Source organism: Piliocolobus tephrosceles, chromosome 8 (genome assembly GCF_002776525.5).
Source record: "Piliocolobus tephrosceles isolate RC106 chromosome 8, ASM277652v3, whole genome shotgun sequence".
Taxonomy (NCBI): Eukaryota; Metazoa; Chordata; class Mammalia; order Primates; family Cercopithecidae; genus Piliocolobus; species Piliocolobus tephrosceles.
Genome location: NC_045441.1, coordinates 124530979 through 124552273, shown reverse-complemented (window position 1 = coordinate 124552273; position 21295 = coordinate 124530979). Strand labels below are relative to the sequence as shown.

The following is a 21295-nucleotide window of genomic DNA, read 5'->3' as shown; positions in this document are numbered from 1 at the left end:
CCCCCCCACTTTCTTTGAAATAGGGTCTTGCGTTGTCACCCAAACTGGAGCACAGTGATGCCATCGTAGTTCATTGCAGCCTCGAACTCCTGTGCTCAAGCATCCCTCCTGCTTCAGCCTCCCAAGTAGCTGCTAGTATAGGTGCACACCACCATGCCTGGCTAATGTTTTTTTATTTTTTGTAGAGATGGGGGTCTCACTGTGTTGCTCAGGCTGGTCTTGCAATCCTCCTACCTCAGCTTCCCTAAGTGCTGGAATTACAGGTGTGAGCCACCACAGCCAGCCCTCCCATCTTTATAGTCTACCTCTCATCCTTATTTTGTTGTGTTAGTTTATTGATTTTCTGACCTTGGGTTTGTACAGTAGGTATATATGGTGATGTGTGTAGAGAAGGAATTATAATGGAGGAGGAACTATTTTGGAATACATGCTTTTCCAATGTTTTAATAAAACTTTTGGACAAGTTGAAGCTAATAAACCTTTTGATTATGCATTTGCTATTTGTGGTAAGCGTATTTTATATTTTTCAGGTGTTAAGATTAAACAACTAGTATTTATAACTTCTTTTAAGGTACTGGAATAAGATATATTTGGAGGGTAAATTGTAGTAGAATACTCTGTCTCATGTTCTCCTGTGTTTGTATCTTTTGTATTGTGTAGCAGTTATGTTCCAACAGCATTGACTTTGAAGCCTGATGGAAATATATTTCCATAGGAACAAAACTTGGAATAACATAGCAAAAAGACTCAGACAACAATATAACTCATTGTTATATGCTCAGCATGATGGTGCATCAGTAATATACTTGATAAGAGTTGATATTGCAACCTGATTTTTCTTATGTTACTCTCCATCAATTTTTTTGTGTTTGTGCATTTTCAAATATTACATGACTTTGCCTGATGTTTAATCAGTATTTTACACAACTTCATATAGTGCTAACAAAGGAAAAAGCTTGAGGGTGTTTGTCACATTCTGCCAGTTCTCAGAAAAATCTAAGTCCCAGAAAAGTTACATCATTGCTTCTTACACTGTCTGTGATGAAGAATCAGATTTTTCTTTTCTTTCTTTTCCCCTGTGTGTTGAAGACTGATATAGGTTGCTATTATACATGGCTAATATTTTGACTACATTGAAACATATCTTATTCTGCAGAGTCCACTGCTGATGTACCTGAATGTTGTGGTAGTGTCAGTTGCTCTGAGAGTTTCTGAATGCTTATCTCAGTTTTTGTACTTCCCTTGTTATGGACTGGTAAAATGCAGTGCATCAACTATACTTTGAAACAAAACTAGGAGCAATCCATATGTTTGATCCATTCAGGCAGTGGAGCATCACTATTTTAGATGTTAGTGAAGAGCAACAGCTTTGAAATGAACTTTGTTTGTTTGTTTGTTTGTTTGTTTTTGAGAAGGAGTCTGGCTCTGTCACCCAGGCTGGAGTGCAGTGGCACAATCTCAGCTCACTGCAGCCTCCACCTCCGGGTTCAAGCAGTTCTCCTGCCTCAGCCTCCCAAGTAGCCGGGACTACAGGCTCATGCCACCATACCCAGCTAATTTTTAAAAATATATTTGGTAGAGACATGGTTTCACCATATTGGCCAGGCTGGTCTTGAACTCCTGATCTCAAGTGATTCGCCCACCTCAGCCTCCCAAAGGGCTGGAATTACAGGTGTGAGCCTCAAATGAACTTAATTGTAAACACTTCAAAAGGAGCTACCCCAGGAATTATGGGGTAGAAAACATCTTTTCTAGGTGCAAATGAAAAATTTAAGTTATCTTATAGAAAAGTATTTTAATTCGTTAATATGTAGTTTGCTTTTATATCTTTTTACATTTGTGCCTTTAGAGCTCCAAATTGCTTCAAGGGATTAAAATCATCCAGGCAGATAGATTAAGACTTGAAAGAGATAATTAATGTAGGTACAGAAAAGTAAGTGGAGAAGAAAGTTTTGACAGGAAGCATTAAGAAAAAACTTAAATGTGGAAGACTACGTAATTGATTGAGGAACTGAACTTACTTTAATAGATCTTTAACAGTTTGGTTCCTTAAGTATAAAATGCAAGAAATAATTTATGTTTTAATTTTAAAAAGTGTGTGTGTGTGTGTGTGTGTGTGTGTTTTGGTGGCTTTTAAAAGAAATGCTAGGTTTTCAACTCTGGAGAGTAGCTTTTGATGTTCGCTTGGCACATATTTATTGAGCTTCTGAAATCATACTAAATTTATATATGATCTTGGAGAAAGTCCCAAAATCATACCAAAATCAGGTAAATTACTAAGCAAGCTGCTTTGTGTGCCTTCCACTCACAAATAAGTTGGAGTACACCAAACAGGATCAACTAACTCAAAGATCCAGATTCTTAACGTGGGAATCAAATGGTATGGGTGTTTATATCCTACCAAACTGCTAAGGATTAAGCCTGACTCTTTTTTGGGTCACCAGCTCTAATTCATTGATGATAAGATAAACTATGAAGAGTATTAAGTTTTCTTAAAAAGCAGTAAGTTAAAATCGAAAGTGGGAATAGAAGGGAAAGAATAGGGTTTTTGGAGACCTCAGGGTATATACTAGTAAAAGTTGAGGAATATAAGGTAAAACCTCACTTTCTTAGTTGCCATCAACATTAGTCTGGGTATGTTCACAGATTTGAGAGTTTTTTTTTTTTTTTTTTTTTTACACTTACGTATGAAGAGATGGAAGTTAACTTTACATTAAAATCGTAGCAAAATTTCAGGCTTGTGGCTATTTCTTCCACCCTTCCTTGTTTCCACCTTTTTTTTTTTTTTTTTTTTGGTTTGGCATTATTTCTGTTGTTCCCCACTCTTATATTCTGATAGGTGCCAATTTCCCAACCAGTTGAGTCTCCATCCCTGGAATCTCTTCCTATCCAGTTTAACATATTATGGCATTTAATGTGCCCCTATGTTGGTGTTGTGTGTGCAGGGGTCTGTGGCGGGGGGGAAGAAAAGAAAAAATAATGTGCCACATCTTCCATTTATCATTAACTATTTGTTTTTAGTAGTAATAATTGGCTTTTGAATACTTACATGCAGGACACAGTGTTAATCACTTTATAGGTGAATAAATAAAGTACTGTAGTTTCCATTTTACAGATGAGAAGACTGAGGTAGAAAGGTCATATGACTACCAAAGTCACTCAGATAGTAATGGCTGAGCTAGGATTCAGTGCCAGCATTCCATCTCCAGAGCCCTCATTTAGTAGCCCTGGCTTTAATAGTAGGAATGAAAATGGTATCAAAATGCTAAGAAAGAAACGATCACACAACAGTGTGATTGCTAGTATTTACTGAGAGATTACTATGTTCCGGGCACAGTAATAATTGCTTTAAGAACAAATGTGTAACTTCATTAATCTCCTAGCACATAGTAGTAGCTTTTCATTAAATATTTGTTAATTATAATATGCAAAATCCACATTTAGATGCAAGAACTTACACTCCTTGCCTCTTCCGTAGCACCTTAGAAGCTTAATCTTCCCGTAAACTCTGTTGGACACTGCAGGGAATATCAAGATTGATTTGTTGTTGTTTTGCCTTTAAACCGTAGATGTTTTAGACTCCAAAAATTTTTTTTATTAGAACTATTTTATTTAACATTTGTCTTTTATTAAATAAAAAAAAATTAAGCAATTAAAACATTCTCATAAATGGAGAACGTAACAAATAACCCACATACCTACCACCGAGAATCGGATAATTACTTATGCAGTTTTTTTATTTTTTAATTTAATGCTAACTTCTGTGTTTGTTTCATGCTTAAAGCCATATCCAGAAGACCCAGCAGTTTATAAACCACTCTCCCAGGAAGAACTGCAAAGGATAAAGAATGAGAAAAAACAGAAACAAAATGAGAGAAAACAAAAAATATCAGAAAATCGCAAACATTTGGCTAGTGTACGTGTCGTACAAAAAAACCTCGTCTTTGTTGTAGGTTTATCTCAGCGCCTAGCAGACCCAGAGGTAAGTCCTCTTGTTTTCTTTGTCATCTTGATATTTTTTCTGTTTCCTTGTCTTACTTGGAAATAATAGTTGAACCTGCTCAATTGTGTGATTCCTCACATTATATCTTAAAGGAGAAAATAAGGAATTACTTTTGAATAGTTGCTAAGAAACCAATGACCAGTCGTGATCTTAGGCAAGTGTCTTAATCTGTCTTGGCTTCAGTTTCTTCAGTTGTAAAACTAAGGAGTTGAACTAGATTTCTAACGTGCTGACAGTCTGTTAAAACTGGATAATGATTCGATTTTGCTGTTAAGGCTAACATGTGACATGAATACTCTGTTTCTTTCCTCTTTTCTGTATCTATATAAGGACCAGCAGTGGAGATGCAGTTTCTTGAACCCACTAGAGATTTTAGTAACCTAGATGTAAAAAAGTACGCCCAAGTAGTAATTGTTGGTTTTTCAGACCTGTTGCTATATACTGTATCATCATTGTTTACTTACTCATTTTAAACCAGTTTGGAGGAAGAGGGAGAATTTGGTAATGTGAAATAAAGGACCAGTTTCTTTGTTATTCATTCAGGGGGAGGAGAGAGCTTAACCTTATTTCTTAGTACCTCTTTTTTCTCTTCTTCTGCCGCAAGCCTTACTAGAGTAATGTCGAACTCATACTTTCCTTGAGGCCCTTAGATATGCATCTGGTAATTTTTAGTTTCTGATATACCATGAGATACTGACTAGATTGTTGATAAGGCAAATATAAGCTGATAGACAGGCAAAGTGTTTACTTGGTAGGAGAGAGCTGGTTTTGAGGGATCTTCCAAAAGATCCTTGAGAAGAGTTTAAAGTAATATTCGGCATCGTACCCATCAGAAGAAAGATTGTAGTGAACGTGCTTAAGGAGGTAGGAACCTTTGGACTTAGCTGAGCATGTTAAAGGCCCCAGAAGGAGGATCTTTAAGGAGTATAATGTCTGTTTTTGTAAAAATTAATTTAAAAAATAGTTTTTCTTGATGATGTGTTTATATGTGTTGCAACTATACAGGTCTTCAAAATCAATACGAAATAATTTTGACCCTGTGAAAGTTGGGGACATTACTAAGAAGGATCTGTCATGGATGATAAACATGGAGGCAACTCAAGAATTACTAGGACCTAGGTCCAGGGATGCTGGCAGTCATTAGTTACATGATACTCAGGAGACCAAGTTCTTTCCAAATCCAAAGGAGTGGTCTAGAGTTGATACAGAAAAAAACTTCTTCAGTAAGAAATGTTCAGCAAAGAGCTCATTTTAGGTGTATGACTCAACTTCTGTAGCCAGTTCTCCCTCTTTTTTTTTTTTTAAGCTAGTAATTATTCCCCAGGCAGACAGAATCCTACCTTACCTTTGATCATTTCCTTGAACAACACCTCAACTTTGCACTAATCCAAACTCCGTCTTTTAACTCTAAAATAGAGTTAAAAAGGTGTGAGCCACTTTTTTTCTAACCACAGGGCACTTCTACATACTCCTGTAACCAGTGGGCACTTATGCCAGTATTTACTCGTACTAATCTTACTGATTTAGAATCTACTTTTTCTTTTTTTTTTTTTTTTGAGACACGGTCTCACTTTGTCACCCAGGCTGGAGTATAGTGGTATGATCATGGCTCACTGCAGCCTCAACCTTCTGGGCTCAAGTGATTCTTGTGCCTCAGCCCCCCAGGTAACTGGGTCTACAGGTGCATATCACCACACCTGGCTAATTTTTGTATTTTTTTTGTAGAGATGGGGTTTTGCCATGTTGCCCAGGCTGGTCTTGAACTCCTGAGCTCAAGCAATCCGCCCACCTTGGCCTTCCAAAGTGCTGGGATTACAGGTATGAGCCACTGCGCCCAACCTATAATCTACTTTCGCCTTTCTAAAAGTGCAGTTCCAGTAAATGAATGGGACTTTTATCTTGATTTGAGAGCTCTTGGATATGGATGTTCCTGTTTTTATTAATACATCTTGGATCTGCTCAACTGTAGTACTGGAGGCATATGAACTAGCATCCAAAATTTAGATGAAATTAAGGCATAGACTGAATATGATATTTGGATTATAAGTTTCCTACCTCTTCTTTTGGGTGTGTGATTTATAAGAGGGTTGTTTGTTTGTTTGTTGCCCAGGTGGAGTGCAGTGCATGATCTTGGCTCACTACAGCCTCCACCCCTGGGTTCAAGTGATTCTCCTGCCTCCACCACCTGAGGAGCTGGGATTACAGGCATGCGCCACCATGCCCAGCTGATTTTTTTTTTTGTATTTTTAGTAGAGATGGGGTTTCACCATGTTGACCAGGCTGGTCTTAAACTCCTGACCTCAAGTGATCCACCTGCCTTGGCCTCCCAAAGTGCTGGGAGTACAGGTGTGAGCCACTGTGTTTTTTATTTACTCACAGAGATTTCTTATTTCCATTTCAAGTAACTCTAGTAAGATTAATCTGAACTATTATACTGAAGGAGATGAATCTAAGTGGTGGCTACTGAAAGAGAGAGTACTTTATCATGAGTCTATGCTTAAACATATACTCTACTAGTTTTATATGTTTGAAATCATTCTTTCTTGGTGAGAGGACATTGGACTTTCTTAAATAAAATAAATGGGCACTTTCCTTTATTTCTCTTGAAAATTCAGAAAGATCAGAGACAAGTATTTTGTTTTTTTAAAATAATACCACTTCTAAATAATATCTTTTACAGTTCTCTTAATTTGTCTTTATAACCTTTTTAGTATTTGGAAATCTTCTAGTGAAGTTAACTTCACTAGAAAACTCAAAAGAAGGTTCAAATTGTTAGCGTCACTTTCAAGTCAGAGAAGGATCCTTGTAATTTATTTATCTTTGGATGATGAACAATTTGATATTTGACCTAATTCTGATTGACAGAATAGGAGAGTTAGGAACAATTAAAGCTTATTTTGAAAATAATTTTTGCATACCAAAAATCTTCATACCAATATTGATTGTCAAATGTATTCATTTGTTGGTGGATAGAAAAAAAAGATCTTAGAAGACAAGGTAATTAGAGCCAACGATTAGATCAGAGGTAATGATGATCACCTTCTAAGTCCTAAAATTTTAGGTTTGTGAGGACGTAATTGATTTATTCTGCAAATTAATTCTTGAGTACCTACCATTTGCTAGATATTTTGATGTCGGGGGTAGTGGGAAAAGTAGTTAGCAAGCCAGACACAAGTTTACAGACTGGTAGGGAAGACAGAATTTAAGTGCTTACATGTGTGCTGAGTGTTTATAAAAGGAAAGTACACAGCTTTTTGGGAACATATATTAGAACAGTTGGCTAGTGTGGAGATTGACAAAAAGCTTCTCTGAGGAAAGGATAATTAGGGTCAGCTTGAAGAATTAATGGGTGTTATCTAGGTAGCACATAAATAAGAATGTCCTGGGTATATGTGATAACCCAGGAGAGCAGCTTGTTTGATGAACTATACGACTTTAAAGACACAACATTTCATTTTACAAATAAGAAACTGAGGCAAAAGGAAGTTGAGTGACTTGCCCATGGTCTTACAGTTCCTATTCCAGGGTATTCTGTGTTGATGATTACTGTGTTGTTCATCCATCCATTCATCTATTCACTCATCCATCTGATTACCAAGTTTTTGTTTTTCTCTGTAGTGTCTATGAATACTTGATTGTTTTCCCAAGGAATATATAACAAGACATTTTGGTTACTAGGCATGCCCTTGGACATTTATGATTCTGTCACATGGCCGTTTATATACTATGTTAGTAGGAAAACTGGTCCACTGTGAAGTACATTGTGACATTGAGTATATAGATAATGTGCCTGTGTACAGGGTGCTCTGTCTACTCTCCATACCCTTTATTTGTTCACTAGAATACTATTTTACTAGTTGTTTAGGAAGAATCTAGAGTGTTCAAGTTAATAGGGAAAGTTTAAATTCATTATTTTTCCCTTGCCTGGGCAGCCTATTTCTTATCAACCACTTGCCATTTGCTAATACTTTGAGTCCCACTATTGTTACAAATCCATGTAATTCTTTTTGTTTAATGCTAAGACAGTTCACTTTTTCAGTAAGTATTTATTGAGTACCTGCAATATGCCAGGCATTATTTAAGACACTGAGCATTCACTGATAAACAAGTAGTAGTAGATACATAAGAAGTACCTTCCTTTTTACAAAAGTAACAGGATGAGAAGTGTTGTGTGCTGTGGAGGCACAAAGGATAGCATTCCACCTTGGGAGGGAGGTATGTACCCCTCTCCTGTCTTTGGGGTAAAGTGCTTCTGGCACAGCCACTATACAGATGCTTCTGGATGAGAAAGACCTCAATCTGCAAGTGATTTTTTTGGCTGGAAGATTAGATTGCAGTGGTGAGAGATAAGGTTGCCAAGGTAAGTGGTAATGGATCATGAAGGGCTTTCTAACCATGCTAAGAAGTTTGCACTTTATCCTCAAGGCAGGGGAAAGCTTTTGAATGTTCTTAAGAACAGAGTGATGTGGTTAAATTTGTGCTTTGACAGTACCATTCTGGCTGCAGTGTGAACATGTCATCATAATTACATACCAATCTGATGTTGTTATAAAGGTATTACACCCAAACGTTGGCCAGAAACCATTTCCATAAACCAGTGGCCTTCAACCTTCTCAGACACTTTTTAAAGTGTCCACTTTTTAAAACTAATGTAACACCCCTTGACTTTCATGAAATGACTTCTTGATAATATAATTTGTCTACACACATAATTTGAAAAAGTATATGTAAATGAGGAATAAAAAGAAAGTAATTATAAAAAGACTATTTGTACATTTAAATGCTTGGACACTTCTTCTCTAGAACCTTGCTATTCAAGGTGTGGCCTCTGGGCTAGTAACATTAATATCACTGCAGAGCTTATTAAGCAAACTCTTCAGCCTTGCCTCAGATCTACTGGATCTGAATCTGCATTTTAACTAGATCATCAGAGGATTTATTTACATATTGAGGCTCTAAACTACTATTTTATCCTATGTAATAAAGAAGTAAGATACTTGCACCTATTTGTAAAATCATGGACTGTGACAGCTACAAATGCATATTGTTGCTGGCGTATGTATTGGGCAACTCGGGTGCCATGAAACATCAATAATGTGATTTTTCTCAGATAATTCTTAGTAAAATTTTAAACAAAACATGTGTAGTCATCCCCTAATTACATATTATTTGCTTTCCTGTAAACTCAATGTATGGCAAAACTGGGAAAATACTTTGTAATTATGTATAATATGGAATTTGTTTCTGGCTCAATAAACAGCTTCAGGTATGTCTTGTAGTACATTCAGAAATTGTGCCAGACAATTCTTTGTTGTACGGGGCTAGCCTGAGCCTTGTAAGACATCTCTGGTCCCCATCCACTGAACACCAGTAGTCTCTCCCAGTCACTTTAACAGTCTCTCCCAATAAAAGCTTTCACAAATTTCCAGACTGCCCCTTGAGTGCTCCCCTCATTGAGAACTACTGCCATAAACCTATAATGCTGATGCAGTACAACCTGTGACCAGCCTCACTGAACCCTTTGGAGTAGCTGTCTTAGCTATGAGGCTGGTTGCTGAGTTGGTATTCATCCAGCTGGAAGATTGAATACAGTTCCAAACTCCACTAGCCAGAAAGCTTTTTCAAACTCTGTTCTTCTCTCTTTATCAACCCTGAGACTTTGCTACAAATAACCTAAGGGCCGTTGTGTTAGCCACTATTACTATCATATCCCTCAAGGGTTTTGGGTGGAAAAAAGATTGAAACTCAGTGTAATTACCTCACCTTCTAATCTGTTAGAATTGGCTACAGCAAACGTACAAACGTAACAGTTACCTTATACTTCCAAGCACCTAAAATAAAATATGGTAAGATTAATTACTTTCTATTAATTAGGTAGAAGACTAAGAATTAATGATACACCAGCCATAGATTTATTCATGAAGCTTTGATTCTATCAAATGCAGAACAGAATAGCTAAATTATAAATCTGTAAGAATATTATCAAATATGAATGGAAAGAAATGCTTTACACACACTTGAATAGGTACATGCAGAAAGCTTTCATTTGGAGAGAGCTTGCTATTTGGAGAGATTGTAGGAACAGTAGGTCTAAAGGTACATTCTAGGAAAATAAAATTTTGAGGTAGTTGAAAATTATGGGAGATGTCTTTTTATCAAGTTACATACTGGTCAGATTAGCCAAGGTTAAGTTTGTAAGAGAAGCTGAAAGAATGCATGTAGTGTTCACAAAGTAAAGGAGATGAGATACATAGGGGAAATAACCACCAAGAAGTAACCAGGTAATAAAGAAAGAAACATATAAATTTGTTTCCCAAATGTTAAGTACCAGGAAAAGTAGGGAAAAAAACCTCGTGAGACGGATGAGATTGGTAAAATTGATTGACACAGGAAACTATATGCACAATGATAAATCATAAAGCATAGAGGGTTGAGTGGGTACTCTTGTTATTTGAAATGTGTAATTTATAAACAATGTTATATACAATAGATTTATGAGTAAAGACTGTCTCTATGTCCTTTCAATTCTGTCTTTACCTTTAATACATAATTCTGGTCATTGTTTTCGAAGAATTGCTTTCGTATAAGATCATCTCTTAATGGCAGTGTACTTAAGATCCCTGATCTGTTTTGTGTTTAAGAATACTGTACAGGTAAGATCCCATAGATATTGGAGCAGTTAGTAGAACATAGTAGATGATACCAATTAGTGAGTCTCAGTTTCTGTTCGGTGGGTCAAGAAAAGAATAGCTTTTAGACTCTTGATTTCCTGTAGGTTAGCTATACAAACTGCAATTAGGAGGTAGTGACATTTATTAGAAAACTTTAAAAATTATTATTTTCCTTTTGCTGAAGAGGGATGATGAATGTCTCCATTATAAAGATAAAGTTGTTGAAAGTGGGGACAGTTTATACCTTATTTCTTCTTCTTTTATAGGTTTTAAAACGACCAGAATATTTTGGGAAGTTTGGTAAAATACATAAAGTTGTCATCAATAATAGCACATCATATGCAGGCTCACAGGTAACTAATTTTAGGGATGTTTGCCTTTCCTCCCTAAGGTCTGTGCTTGACCTATGCTGTTCCAAAGGAAACTTTGCTCTCTGATTAGAAAGCTTGAGGGACAAGGACTTAAGCAGTGTAGTGACCTCTGTTGGTGGGGTGGGGGATTTTTTGGTGCTCATTTGACCCTTCTAGGACTTAACAATTAAGAGGGAAATAGTAAAACAAACATTTAGTGATGGAGTAAAGGGGAGGGGAAGGTGAGTCTGCTATCAGGCAGTGTGATAATTAGATGAGGATTTGATAGTGATTTCTTTTTTTTTTTTTTTTTTTTTGAGACGGAGTCTCGCTCTGTGGCCCAGGCTGGAGTGCTGTGGCCAGATCTCAGCTCACTGCAAGCTCCGCCTCCCGGGTTCACGCCATTCTCCTGCCTCAGCCTCCCAGTAGCTGGGACTACAGGCGCCGCTACCTCGCCCGGCTAGTTTTTTGTAGTTTTTAGTAGAGACGGGGTTTCACCGTGTTAGCCAGGATGGTCTCGATCTCCTGACCTCGTGATCCGCCCGTCTCGGCCTCCCAAAGTGCTGGGATTACAGGCTTGAGCCACCGCGCCCGGCGTGATTTCTAATCTGTAATATTTTCAGGTATTGAAAATAGTATCTTTGTTATGCTGGTGTTATCAGAATAGTTTTCTAGATTGCATTTATTTTTGAGAGAACATAATTTGACATAGTCTTTAAATCTTATTTTTTAATCTAAATTTTAATTTTTTAATAACCTTGACGAGCCTGTCAAATGACTTTTTAAAAAAATAAATGCCAAGCCAAAGTAATATTTTATTCACATATATTACAGTATTCTTAAAATCAGATAAAATTCATTGAGTATTATTACTTTCAAATGAGCTAGTTTAGTGTTTAATCAAAACTGCCACTGCTACTACTAATTATTGTCATTAGTAATAGTAGCAGTCAAGGTCTTTAGAATTCCCTAGGTTGCAGTACAATTTTTTTAGTATTGTTTAATTTGAAACTAGTAACAGTGGAATGGGATTTTTTCACTTTAGGGTCCAAGTGCCAGTGCTTATGTAACCTATATCCGGTCAGAAGATGCTCTCAGAGCCATACAGTGTGTCAACAATGTGGTAGTAGATGGCAGAACACTTAAGGTAATATAATCCTCTCGATCCCTTTTTTTTTTTTTTTTTTTTTTAGGGAGATGAGATAAAATATAGTAAGTAGAGGAGAACTGAGCATTTATATATTAAATTTGACTGTTAATTTGAAGAGTTTCTCTTAGGGTTCCATACCGTCTATTATAGCTAATTTGTTTACTGCTGATTTCTGTAGGGTCCTCTTTTACCAGATAGGAATAAACACATTCATTATTAGGGGATAATCTTTTAAAATATCGCATTTTTACATATGTCTTATTTTGTGACAATAGAACCATTATTTTCTTCGGAAATAGGTAGTCCTTAAATATATGGACATTGATTCAGGTTTGAGTGAGGAGTCCTACTAAGCAAAGCTTTATTGTTAATGGAAGAAGGATGGCATAATCAGAAAAAGGAATTTGTCTAACCACTCATAACATGCAACACATTTTTTTGGTCTATCTCCTCTCTTGATATTTGGGGAAGATTTGGGTGTTCAAGTTTTGGAAACCATAGACAGATGTTTCCTTTAGTTCTTCCAAATGAGCCTCATCTATAATAAATCCTGCTAATAACAGTTTAGTTCTCTAGTATTTTCAGCCATATTTTTTGTTTTGTCATGTTTGTGCCTCATTTTAGGTGACCTGAAAACACTAAACATGGAGATTCTTATTGTGTTGTCAGTTCACATTGAGTCTTCTTTTCCTTTACCCCTCTTCCTCTTGCAGGCATCTCTAGGTACAACAAAATACTGCAGTTACTTTTTAAAGAATATGCAGTGTCCAAAACCTGACTGCATGTATCTTCATGAATTGGGGGATGAGGCGGCCAGCTTCACAAAAGAGGAAATGCAGGTAGTAAAGTCATGTGAATTATCGACTTTGCAGAAAAGGGAGTACTTTTTTTTTTATTAGTTAAAATTGCAAAAGCAAAAACTAAGGATTTGATGTTGTAAAAACTGATATTACTTTAAAGTAGCATTTTCCAAACAAAGTGTTTAATGGAAGGTGAGTTCTGCAGGATATTATTACAATAAAAATGTGTCTGTGGTCAACTAAGTTTGAAATGCTAGATTAATGAAGATGAACAGGTTGCTTTAAGACTGCTCAGAGTCCTTAAAATGTGCTAATACATATCCACGAAGGGAATTTACAACTAGAACTTAGTTGACCAGGAAAACACTTTAGGAAATGCTGTTTTAAGAGGAATGTCAACAAAATGAAAGCTAAGTGGGATATTGTAATTATTCGTTAAACCAATCTGTACTCTTTACAGAGCTTGCTAGAAAACAGTACTGTCAAACAGTGCTGATAAACTAATATTATTTTTACAAAATTATTCTCCCCATGGAAGTGTCCACTAAATCAGTATCCTGTAAAGGGTGAATTGAAGGCTTAATATCCTATGTTCTTTTTTACGTTTCCTCTTCTCCTGTCTCCTTTCAATTTATAGTATAAACATGCCTTAACAAGTAAAAATGTTGACCATACGACATATTAAATGAGGATTATACCAAAGCACAATGCTGCACTTCCCTATTGTAGATGAGGACTTCAGATTGTTGCTGTGGACTTTTCAGGAATACTTCTCATTTAGAAGGTGGGGGGCATTCATTGCTACCTTTCATTCTCCAGGTCAAACTAGAGAAAGTCTGGTAGGGGCTCCTTTAAGAAAAGATTGTTAAATGGAGTATTACCTTTTTTGACTTGGAGCTAGTACAGATTAAATCCCATTATAATAAATACATCAGAGTTTTCTTGACAATATGGTCTTTATGATTCAAAAACAATGTTCAAGTAAGATCTATCTGATATTTAATAAGGACAGATGACTTAACTGATTTCTTAAAAAATGCTTTTTTTGTTTTTTGGATGAAACCTTCTTGAATGAAATCTAAGGTAGAACCATTTCAAACTAAATTTTAATTAGTAGAGGGTATACTTTATTCACATTTCCTGTCAATTTCTGTCTATCAGAATTTTCAAGTCCCACCCAGTTGATCTCATTTAAAATAATATTAAACAATAAACTAAAATGTTTGGGCAGGCCTTTGGAACTTGTTTGTAATGGGATTTAACCTGTCTTTATGAACTGCCCCTGTAGAGTCATTTTAATATCAAGATGAGCTCTTTATGGCTTTCCACAGATATTAGTGAAAGCCATATCTCCTAAAGTATTGATTCCAGAAATAATTTTCAAGACTTTTCGTGTTTTAAAAATGTAAATTTCAAATCTAATGTATTTTTAAAAATAATTTAAAACTAATTTCATAATGTTGTCCTGAATTTATCTTGCTCTTCTGTAGCTGAGTTTAAAATTACTTTAAAAGGGGATTTTTTGTTGTTGTTGTTAAAACACTTTCTTGATGTAGGAAAGAAATTTGAATACATTTTATGGCAAAAATCAGAAAATCTTTCCTTGTTACTGCATAACTCAAAATTTAGTGTCATAGGAAATATTTATAGGTCCAGTTGAAACAAGCAAGTTGCCTCTCAGAACAGGGAACGATGCATTGTGCAGTACATATGATACAATTACGCCCAATTAAATGCAATTGCTCTCACTTGTTATTGTTTTGATTTGTTCCGTTTTGGTTTTGTTGTATAACATCTATTTAGACCGTAATTTTAAAAAAGTTAACATCCCTGAAGGTAAGTAAAAATATTCTTCCAGTCTAGATATACATGCAAATAGTAAAACAATACTCAAAGTGATTTCATTATCATTTATTTTTGTGTCTAATTAGCTTCCACAGGCAATCTTTGCCTAATTTTTCCCATAATATTTGTGACATTGCCTTTTGATGTACACCTACCCAGCTAGAGTAAGCATAGCATTCTCTTGTGTATAGAGCAGAGGTTGGCAAACTTTTTCTGTAAAGGCTAGTTAGTAAATATTTTAGGGTTTTTGAGCTGTGTATGTAGTCTCCTGTCACAACTACTTTACTCTGCCTCTGTTGCACTACTACACTCTGCCTTGGTAGCAGAACGACAGCCAAATACGATATGTAAATGAATGGGCATGACTGTGTTCCAGTAAAACTTTATTTACAAAAACAGGCAACTGGCTGTAAATTGCTGACCCTTGGTCTAGAGTTTAAAATGCATTAATTTTTATTTTACTTTTGACAACCGTAGAAGAAAAGACAAAGTAAAAACTAATTCATGGAAGTTTTACTTAGTGTTAAGATAATGAAGAATATAGTAAAACTGTTCATCTATGTGTTACTTCAAGTGCTAATCTCCAAATTAAAAAGGAGATTCATAAATTTTGGCTGATTTTCGGAAAACTCAGTAATGACCTGTTACAAGACTTAATTCTTACATTAAAGACTTGGAAGTAGGTTTAAAGTGGACCTTACACTTTTTGAGCTAGCAACAATGTTCTCCCCTTAATATGCTTTTCTGTACAATAAATGGGTTGATGAAATGCCTTAATTTATCAGATATATATCATGTAATTTTGTTGGAATGACTTCATTGATCTAGAAGTTTTGTGATATCCTCACAGGTTTCTCTTACTTGTTTTATTTAAAAATTTATTTAAATTTTATTTATATAATGTTTTATTTTTTTAAAATCTTGTTTTATTTAGAATATATTTAATAATTCAGAAGATTATTCAGTATTTCATACCAGCCATTTTGTGAATCCCACTGCAGTTTTAATTTATTCTTTCATTAGGCGGGTAAACACCAAGAATATGAACAGAAGCTACTTCAAGAATTATATAAATTAAATCCCAATTTTCTTCAGCTATCTACGGGTTCAGTTGATAAAAATAAGAACAAAGTGACACCACTGCAGAGGTACGATACGTAAGTATTGATACTCATAGTCAGACATCTTACCTTCTTATCAGTTGATCTTCTCTTTTCATTTTAGATCTTTTTCAGGCAAAAGCCTTGTTGACAAGGTCTATCATTTATGCAGAATTGTTTAGCTGTATGGGAAATGTTGAGTCACAGTTTCTGGGTTTGAATGTTTGCTGGCTACTCTTCCCTGGTAACACTTCAGACTAGCTGTTTGATGGGTTCACCTTTCGCAGTGATGTGCAGACTACTCTGAGCCCAGGGAATACTTTCCTTGTTAAAGAGAAAATTAAGAGATTTTAGGTATTAAAAGGCTCTGATTACCTAATTGAGGTCTCTCTTGATATAATTAGGGGGAGAATACTATAAAAGGGAAAGTAGGTGTTATCTGAAGGAAGCCTTGTGTGTTGGGTACACAAATATTCAAGAATATCTAGTTCCAGGAATCACTAAAGTTATTTAAATCCCATAAATGAAGGGAGTATCCCATATTAAGAATCTTACTCATCTTAGACCAGTCATCTCCTATATTCCACCTCATCATGGTTTTGGGTAAACTATATTGTGTCAATGCTTAAATAAATTTATAATCTTCAGTTAGAGAGTCTCATTCTTTTATAGTGATCTTCATATCTTGGATTATATTTTGTTATGGCCTGTCAGAAAATCATATTAATAAGTATAATAATTTGGGGATTTTATTCTATTCTGAACTTTCATTAAATTTGATGTGTTAGGATATTTGTTATTTTTTATTTGATAAGTTTAACTTTTATCAAATGAATTTTAAAAGTAAATGTTGTAATTAATTTATGTTGATGATCTTTTTTTTAAATTCCAAAGTTAAATTTGTTTGAATGTTGTTTTAATGTCTAGGTGTTAAATATTATAGCCCAGTGTCTATTGGGTGCTAAAATAATGTAAGAACTATTTTCAAATATAGCTAGTAATAACTAAATGGATTATTGTCTGAGTCCATTTCTTCAAAAACACATTCTTGTCTTTAAATTTTGAAGTCTGTGTTTATTCATTTTGATAGTAAAGATTATTTAAATTATTAAAAACCAAATTATACACATAAACATATATGCACATGTGTATGTAAATATAAATAAATATAAAATAGACCACAAAGCAAAATATAAAGTTACTGTATAACAAACTATATAAAATTTGTTTATATCAAAGCTAAGAATAAAAGTTAAGTCAAAACAGATCTTTCTGGTTTGACAAGCTTTGATCTTTTCCTTTAATCTTTTGTACCCACCCTTTTCTAACCCTGTATGGTTGTTTTATGACAAACCATGTGCTATTATTTACCTTACTGGTTGCCATCTCTGTAGTGCTTGGTATAAGAATGAAGTTATTGTAGTAAACAGTGGTTTATTTCAGATGCTTTTAACATTTATGCACATCATTGTTTGCATGAAAATGTTGTCATTCTAAGTTAAGTCATGTTCTGGGTTTTATAGCCCCTGGTGATTTCAGAGCAAAAATTTAAAATTTAGATGATCTCTTTGAAATAACATTTGTTGTCTTCTGAATATAAAACTAATATGTTTTAATTGAAGGAAATATGAAAAATTTATGAAAGCATACAGAATAAAATAAATATTGCATATGATCTTAATACCCAGAACTTTTCACTGAAAGTGATTTGTGTATAGCATGCCCTCCAATAATGCCATTTCATTCAGTGTTGTTTTGTTACAATGTTGATGAGAAAAAAATGGATTCCCAGCTGGGGCCACTGCCTCTGTGGACTTTGCCTGTTCTCCCCATGTCTGCGTGGATTTTCTCTAGGCACTCTGGTTTCCTCCCACATCCCACAGCTGTGCACGTTAAGTGAATTGACATGTCCAAATTATCCCATTGTGAGTGAGTTTGTTTATGTGTGTGAGGGGACCCTGCCAAGGTTGATTCCTGCTTTGCCCTCTGATTTGCTAGGATGGGCTCTGGCCACCTGCAATCCTGAACCCCAATAAGTAGGTTGAAAGATGAATGCGTGAATAAATACAAATTATTGTATAATATAAATTTGTAAAGTGTTAATGTATTTTCTTATACACTAATTCCTTGCATTGTGTATTTTCTTAGTCTTTTTTCTTCTTGTGAATGTGTGTATACCATTATACACAGAGTACCTTGGTTTGTTACATTTGAAAACCTAATATATATTATTATGAATAATTTCCCCATGTCACTAAAACATAATTTTTTATGGCTACATAGTATTTCACTATATGTTCATATTTTAAATTTATTAAGTGAATCTTCTGCTGTTGTATGTTGTGTTGACTTTGTTATTATTTATAACCCTGTCATGAACATCTTTACATATAAATGTTATATGGTTGTAACATATAAATGGTTATAGCTTTGATTATTCCTGCAAATAGAACTGCTGAGTCAGAATATGAGAGTACCTATTTCCTTGAATTGGGTATTTTTTTTTTCCTTCTGCATACTTGCCAATTTGATAAACAAAAAAAGCTATCTCATTTTAACTTGTATTTGATTAACAGAGTGGACTTTTTATGCACTGTGAGTTTATATGTTTCCCATGTTTTATTTGTGTGTTTAAAAGTTTTATATGAGTTATAGAGATGAACTTCCCCAATCAGTTGATCAATTATTTGTGTTTCAAAATGCGTTGAATTTATAAATCGGTTTTGGAAGAATTTATATTCTATGACACTGAGACTGGGTCTGTTGGCACATGCTTGTAATCCCAGAACTTTGTGAGGCTGAGACAGGAGGATCACTTCAGGCCAGGAGTTCAACAGCAGCCTGGACAACAAAGCCTGTCTCTACAAAAAAAAAAAAAAAACAAAAACAAAAAAAAAAAAACATTGACTTCTCCCAACCATTAGCATAGCATATCTCTCTTGTGCCTTTCAGGAAAGATTTTCTTTTTCCTGTTTTATTGTATTGGATCTCCTACCACCTCTTTCTATTTGAAAAATCCTTAGGCTAAACAATGCAAAAACAGTGTTAGACTGGTAGCACTAGCAGGTGTTCTTGCCTCATACTTTACTTTTATGGGGATGTCTCTAGTGTTTTATTTACTCTTTAAGGATGATTTTGATCATTTACTTGAGATAGGTATTTTTAATCACAATATGAAATACCTTGTTATTCCTAATTTATTGAGACTTTTTTCCTTTAGATTAGAAATGAATATTGCAATTTACCAAAAGTATCTTTGGCATTTATAACAAGTAGTTAGCTTTTACTGTGTTTAGCCTGTTCTTGCATTGCTATAAAGAAATACTTGAGACTGGATAATTTATAAAGAAGAGAGATTCAATTGGCTCACAGTTCTGCAGGCTGTACAGGCATGGTGCTGACATCACTTGGCTTCTGGGCAAAGCAGGAGGCAGGCACATCATATACAGCGAAAGCAAGAGGGAGAGGGGGTTGTGGGGGAAGGTACCACACACTTTTAAATGACCAGATCTCCTGTGAACTCAGAGCAAGAGCTTAATCATCACCAAGGGGATGGCCCCAGCCATTCATGAGAGGTCCACCCCTGTGATTGAAATGCCTCCCACCAGGCCTCACCTCCAACATTGGGGATTATAATTCAACACGAGATTTGGTGGGGACATACATTCAAACTACATTATTTACTTATTTTCGTAATCAGTTATTAATAGATCTGCTAATATTTTATTGACTTTGCCTTTTATTATAAAGTATAGTCAGGTAGTCTATAGAGCACATCCATAACTGTGTTGGTAGCAGGAGAATGTCTAGAAGCCACAAGTTATAAAGGGGGAAACAGGAGGAAAAGAGGAAATATAAAACAAGTAAACTCATTTACTAATTTTGCCCAAAGCCAGTGCTGCAGAACCTCAGCTGGGGTCAGAATAAACAAAATTTTTTGAGAGTTTTGCTATCACCTAGGCTGGAGCACAGTGATGTGATCATAGCTCACTGCAGCCTTGACCTCCCAGGCTCAAATGATTATCCCACCTCAGCCTTCTGAATAGCTGGGACTACAGGTACACACCACCACACTCAGTTAATTTTTCGCTTTTTTGTAGAGATGGCGTTTCACCATGTTGCCCAGGCTGGTCTCAAACTCCTGGGCTCGAGCGATTCGCTCGCCTTGGCCTCCCAAAGTGCTGGGATTACAGGTATGAGCCACTGTGCCTGGCCAGAGCAAATTTTGACATAGATGTACATGCTTTGCATAAGTACATGATATAGAAACTTTTTTTTTTTTTTGAGGGGTGAGGTGGGGGGTGTTTTCTGTTTTAATGCAGTTACCCAAATTTATTAAGTGACAATTAATGGCCCAAGTTACAGAGAGTAAGCCTTTGTCTGGCTGTCAGTCATAGCGAAACGTCTGCTTTGATCTCCACTTCCACACTGCTATCACCCAGGCTAGGCATACAGAGGCAGTAGGTAGTCGGGATGAATTTTTAGATAAGATTTCTTCTCCCAGGAAAGACTTGCCAAATTAGAGTGATGAGCAATGTAACTCTTTCCTTCCAAGGTCCTACCCAAGAGATAGGTTTCTTCTTCTTCAAGGTAAGTTAAAACTTAAACTTGCTAGGAAAAAAACTCAAAGAAGGGTTTCATTTTCACATTTCTTGGCATTCCTAGATAGAGGGTAGCAGTTTTACAGAAAGAATTGCAAGAAAGCAAAGCCTGGAACCTTATAGATTGAGACACTAAGCCTAAAAATGTGATTTTCTCTTATTTTCAATTAAGCCAGAGTACAAATCTTAAGAGTACCATAGCTATTAATCCTCACTGAACCCTGACATGGTCCCTGTATACACACATATGTTAGTAAGTGAATTTTTCTATAATATATTTTGCTCCTGTTTCACCTAGTGAGCAGAAAATTCTAAAAAAGGAATTTGTCATCTGCTCCCCTTCATTATTTTGAATTCGAGAGTGTATCAGTCATAATGAGTTTTGAACTATGTATGTGCTATGAATAAGTTGCTTTGAAATGATGAATACTAGTAATGAGAGTGGGAAGTGATGAAGCCTTGCAGTAATGATGCTTAAAGACTGGCTATTTTATTATTTTTAAGTTTGGCGCTTTGAAATATCTTCATTTAGATTGAGATGCTATTTAAGTACCAGCTGTGAAAGGAATAGTAACTAGGTAGGCTGCTGTGCCCAAGACAGTAAGCAGGCCTAGTTACAAGAATTGTGGGGTATGCAGATCAGTCAGTGTAAATGGTTATGACTTGCTATTGTGGCTGAAACAAGCCATCATTGAGGAAATGGAGATGTTCAGCTTTAAACTTAGGTGGAACGAGGGTGGAATAAAGGTTTTGAGTCTTCTGTGTTCATTTAATA

General features: G+C 35.5%; 1 protein-coding gene across 6 annotated transcripts in view; it reads left to right on the top strand.

Moving 5' to 3' along the window:
- CNOT4 (CCR4-NOT transcription complex subunit 4) overlaps window positions 1-21295 on the top strand; it is a 148807-nt gene that overhangs the window by 83798 nt on the left and 43714 nt on the right. For 3 of the 6 annotated variants that reach the window (XM_023190041.2, XM_023190043.2, XM_023190045.2), the window contains exons 3-7: window positions 3785-3982; window positions 10941-11027; window positions 12070-12171; window positions 12888-13013; window positions 15843-15976. In XM_023190041.2, coding sequence (XP_023045809.2) covers window positions 3785-3982; window positions 10941-11027; window positions 12070-12171; window positions 12888-13013; window positions 15843-15976 — 647 coding nt within the window. The remainder of the gene's footprint in view (window positions 1-3784; window positions 3983-10940; window positions 11028-12069; window positions 12172-12887; window positions 13014-15842; window positions 15977-21295) is intronic. The other 3 variants (XM_023190044.2, XM_023190042.2, XM_023190046.2) reach the window with 1 other exon arrangement.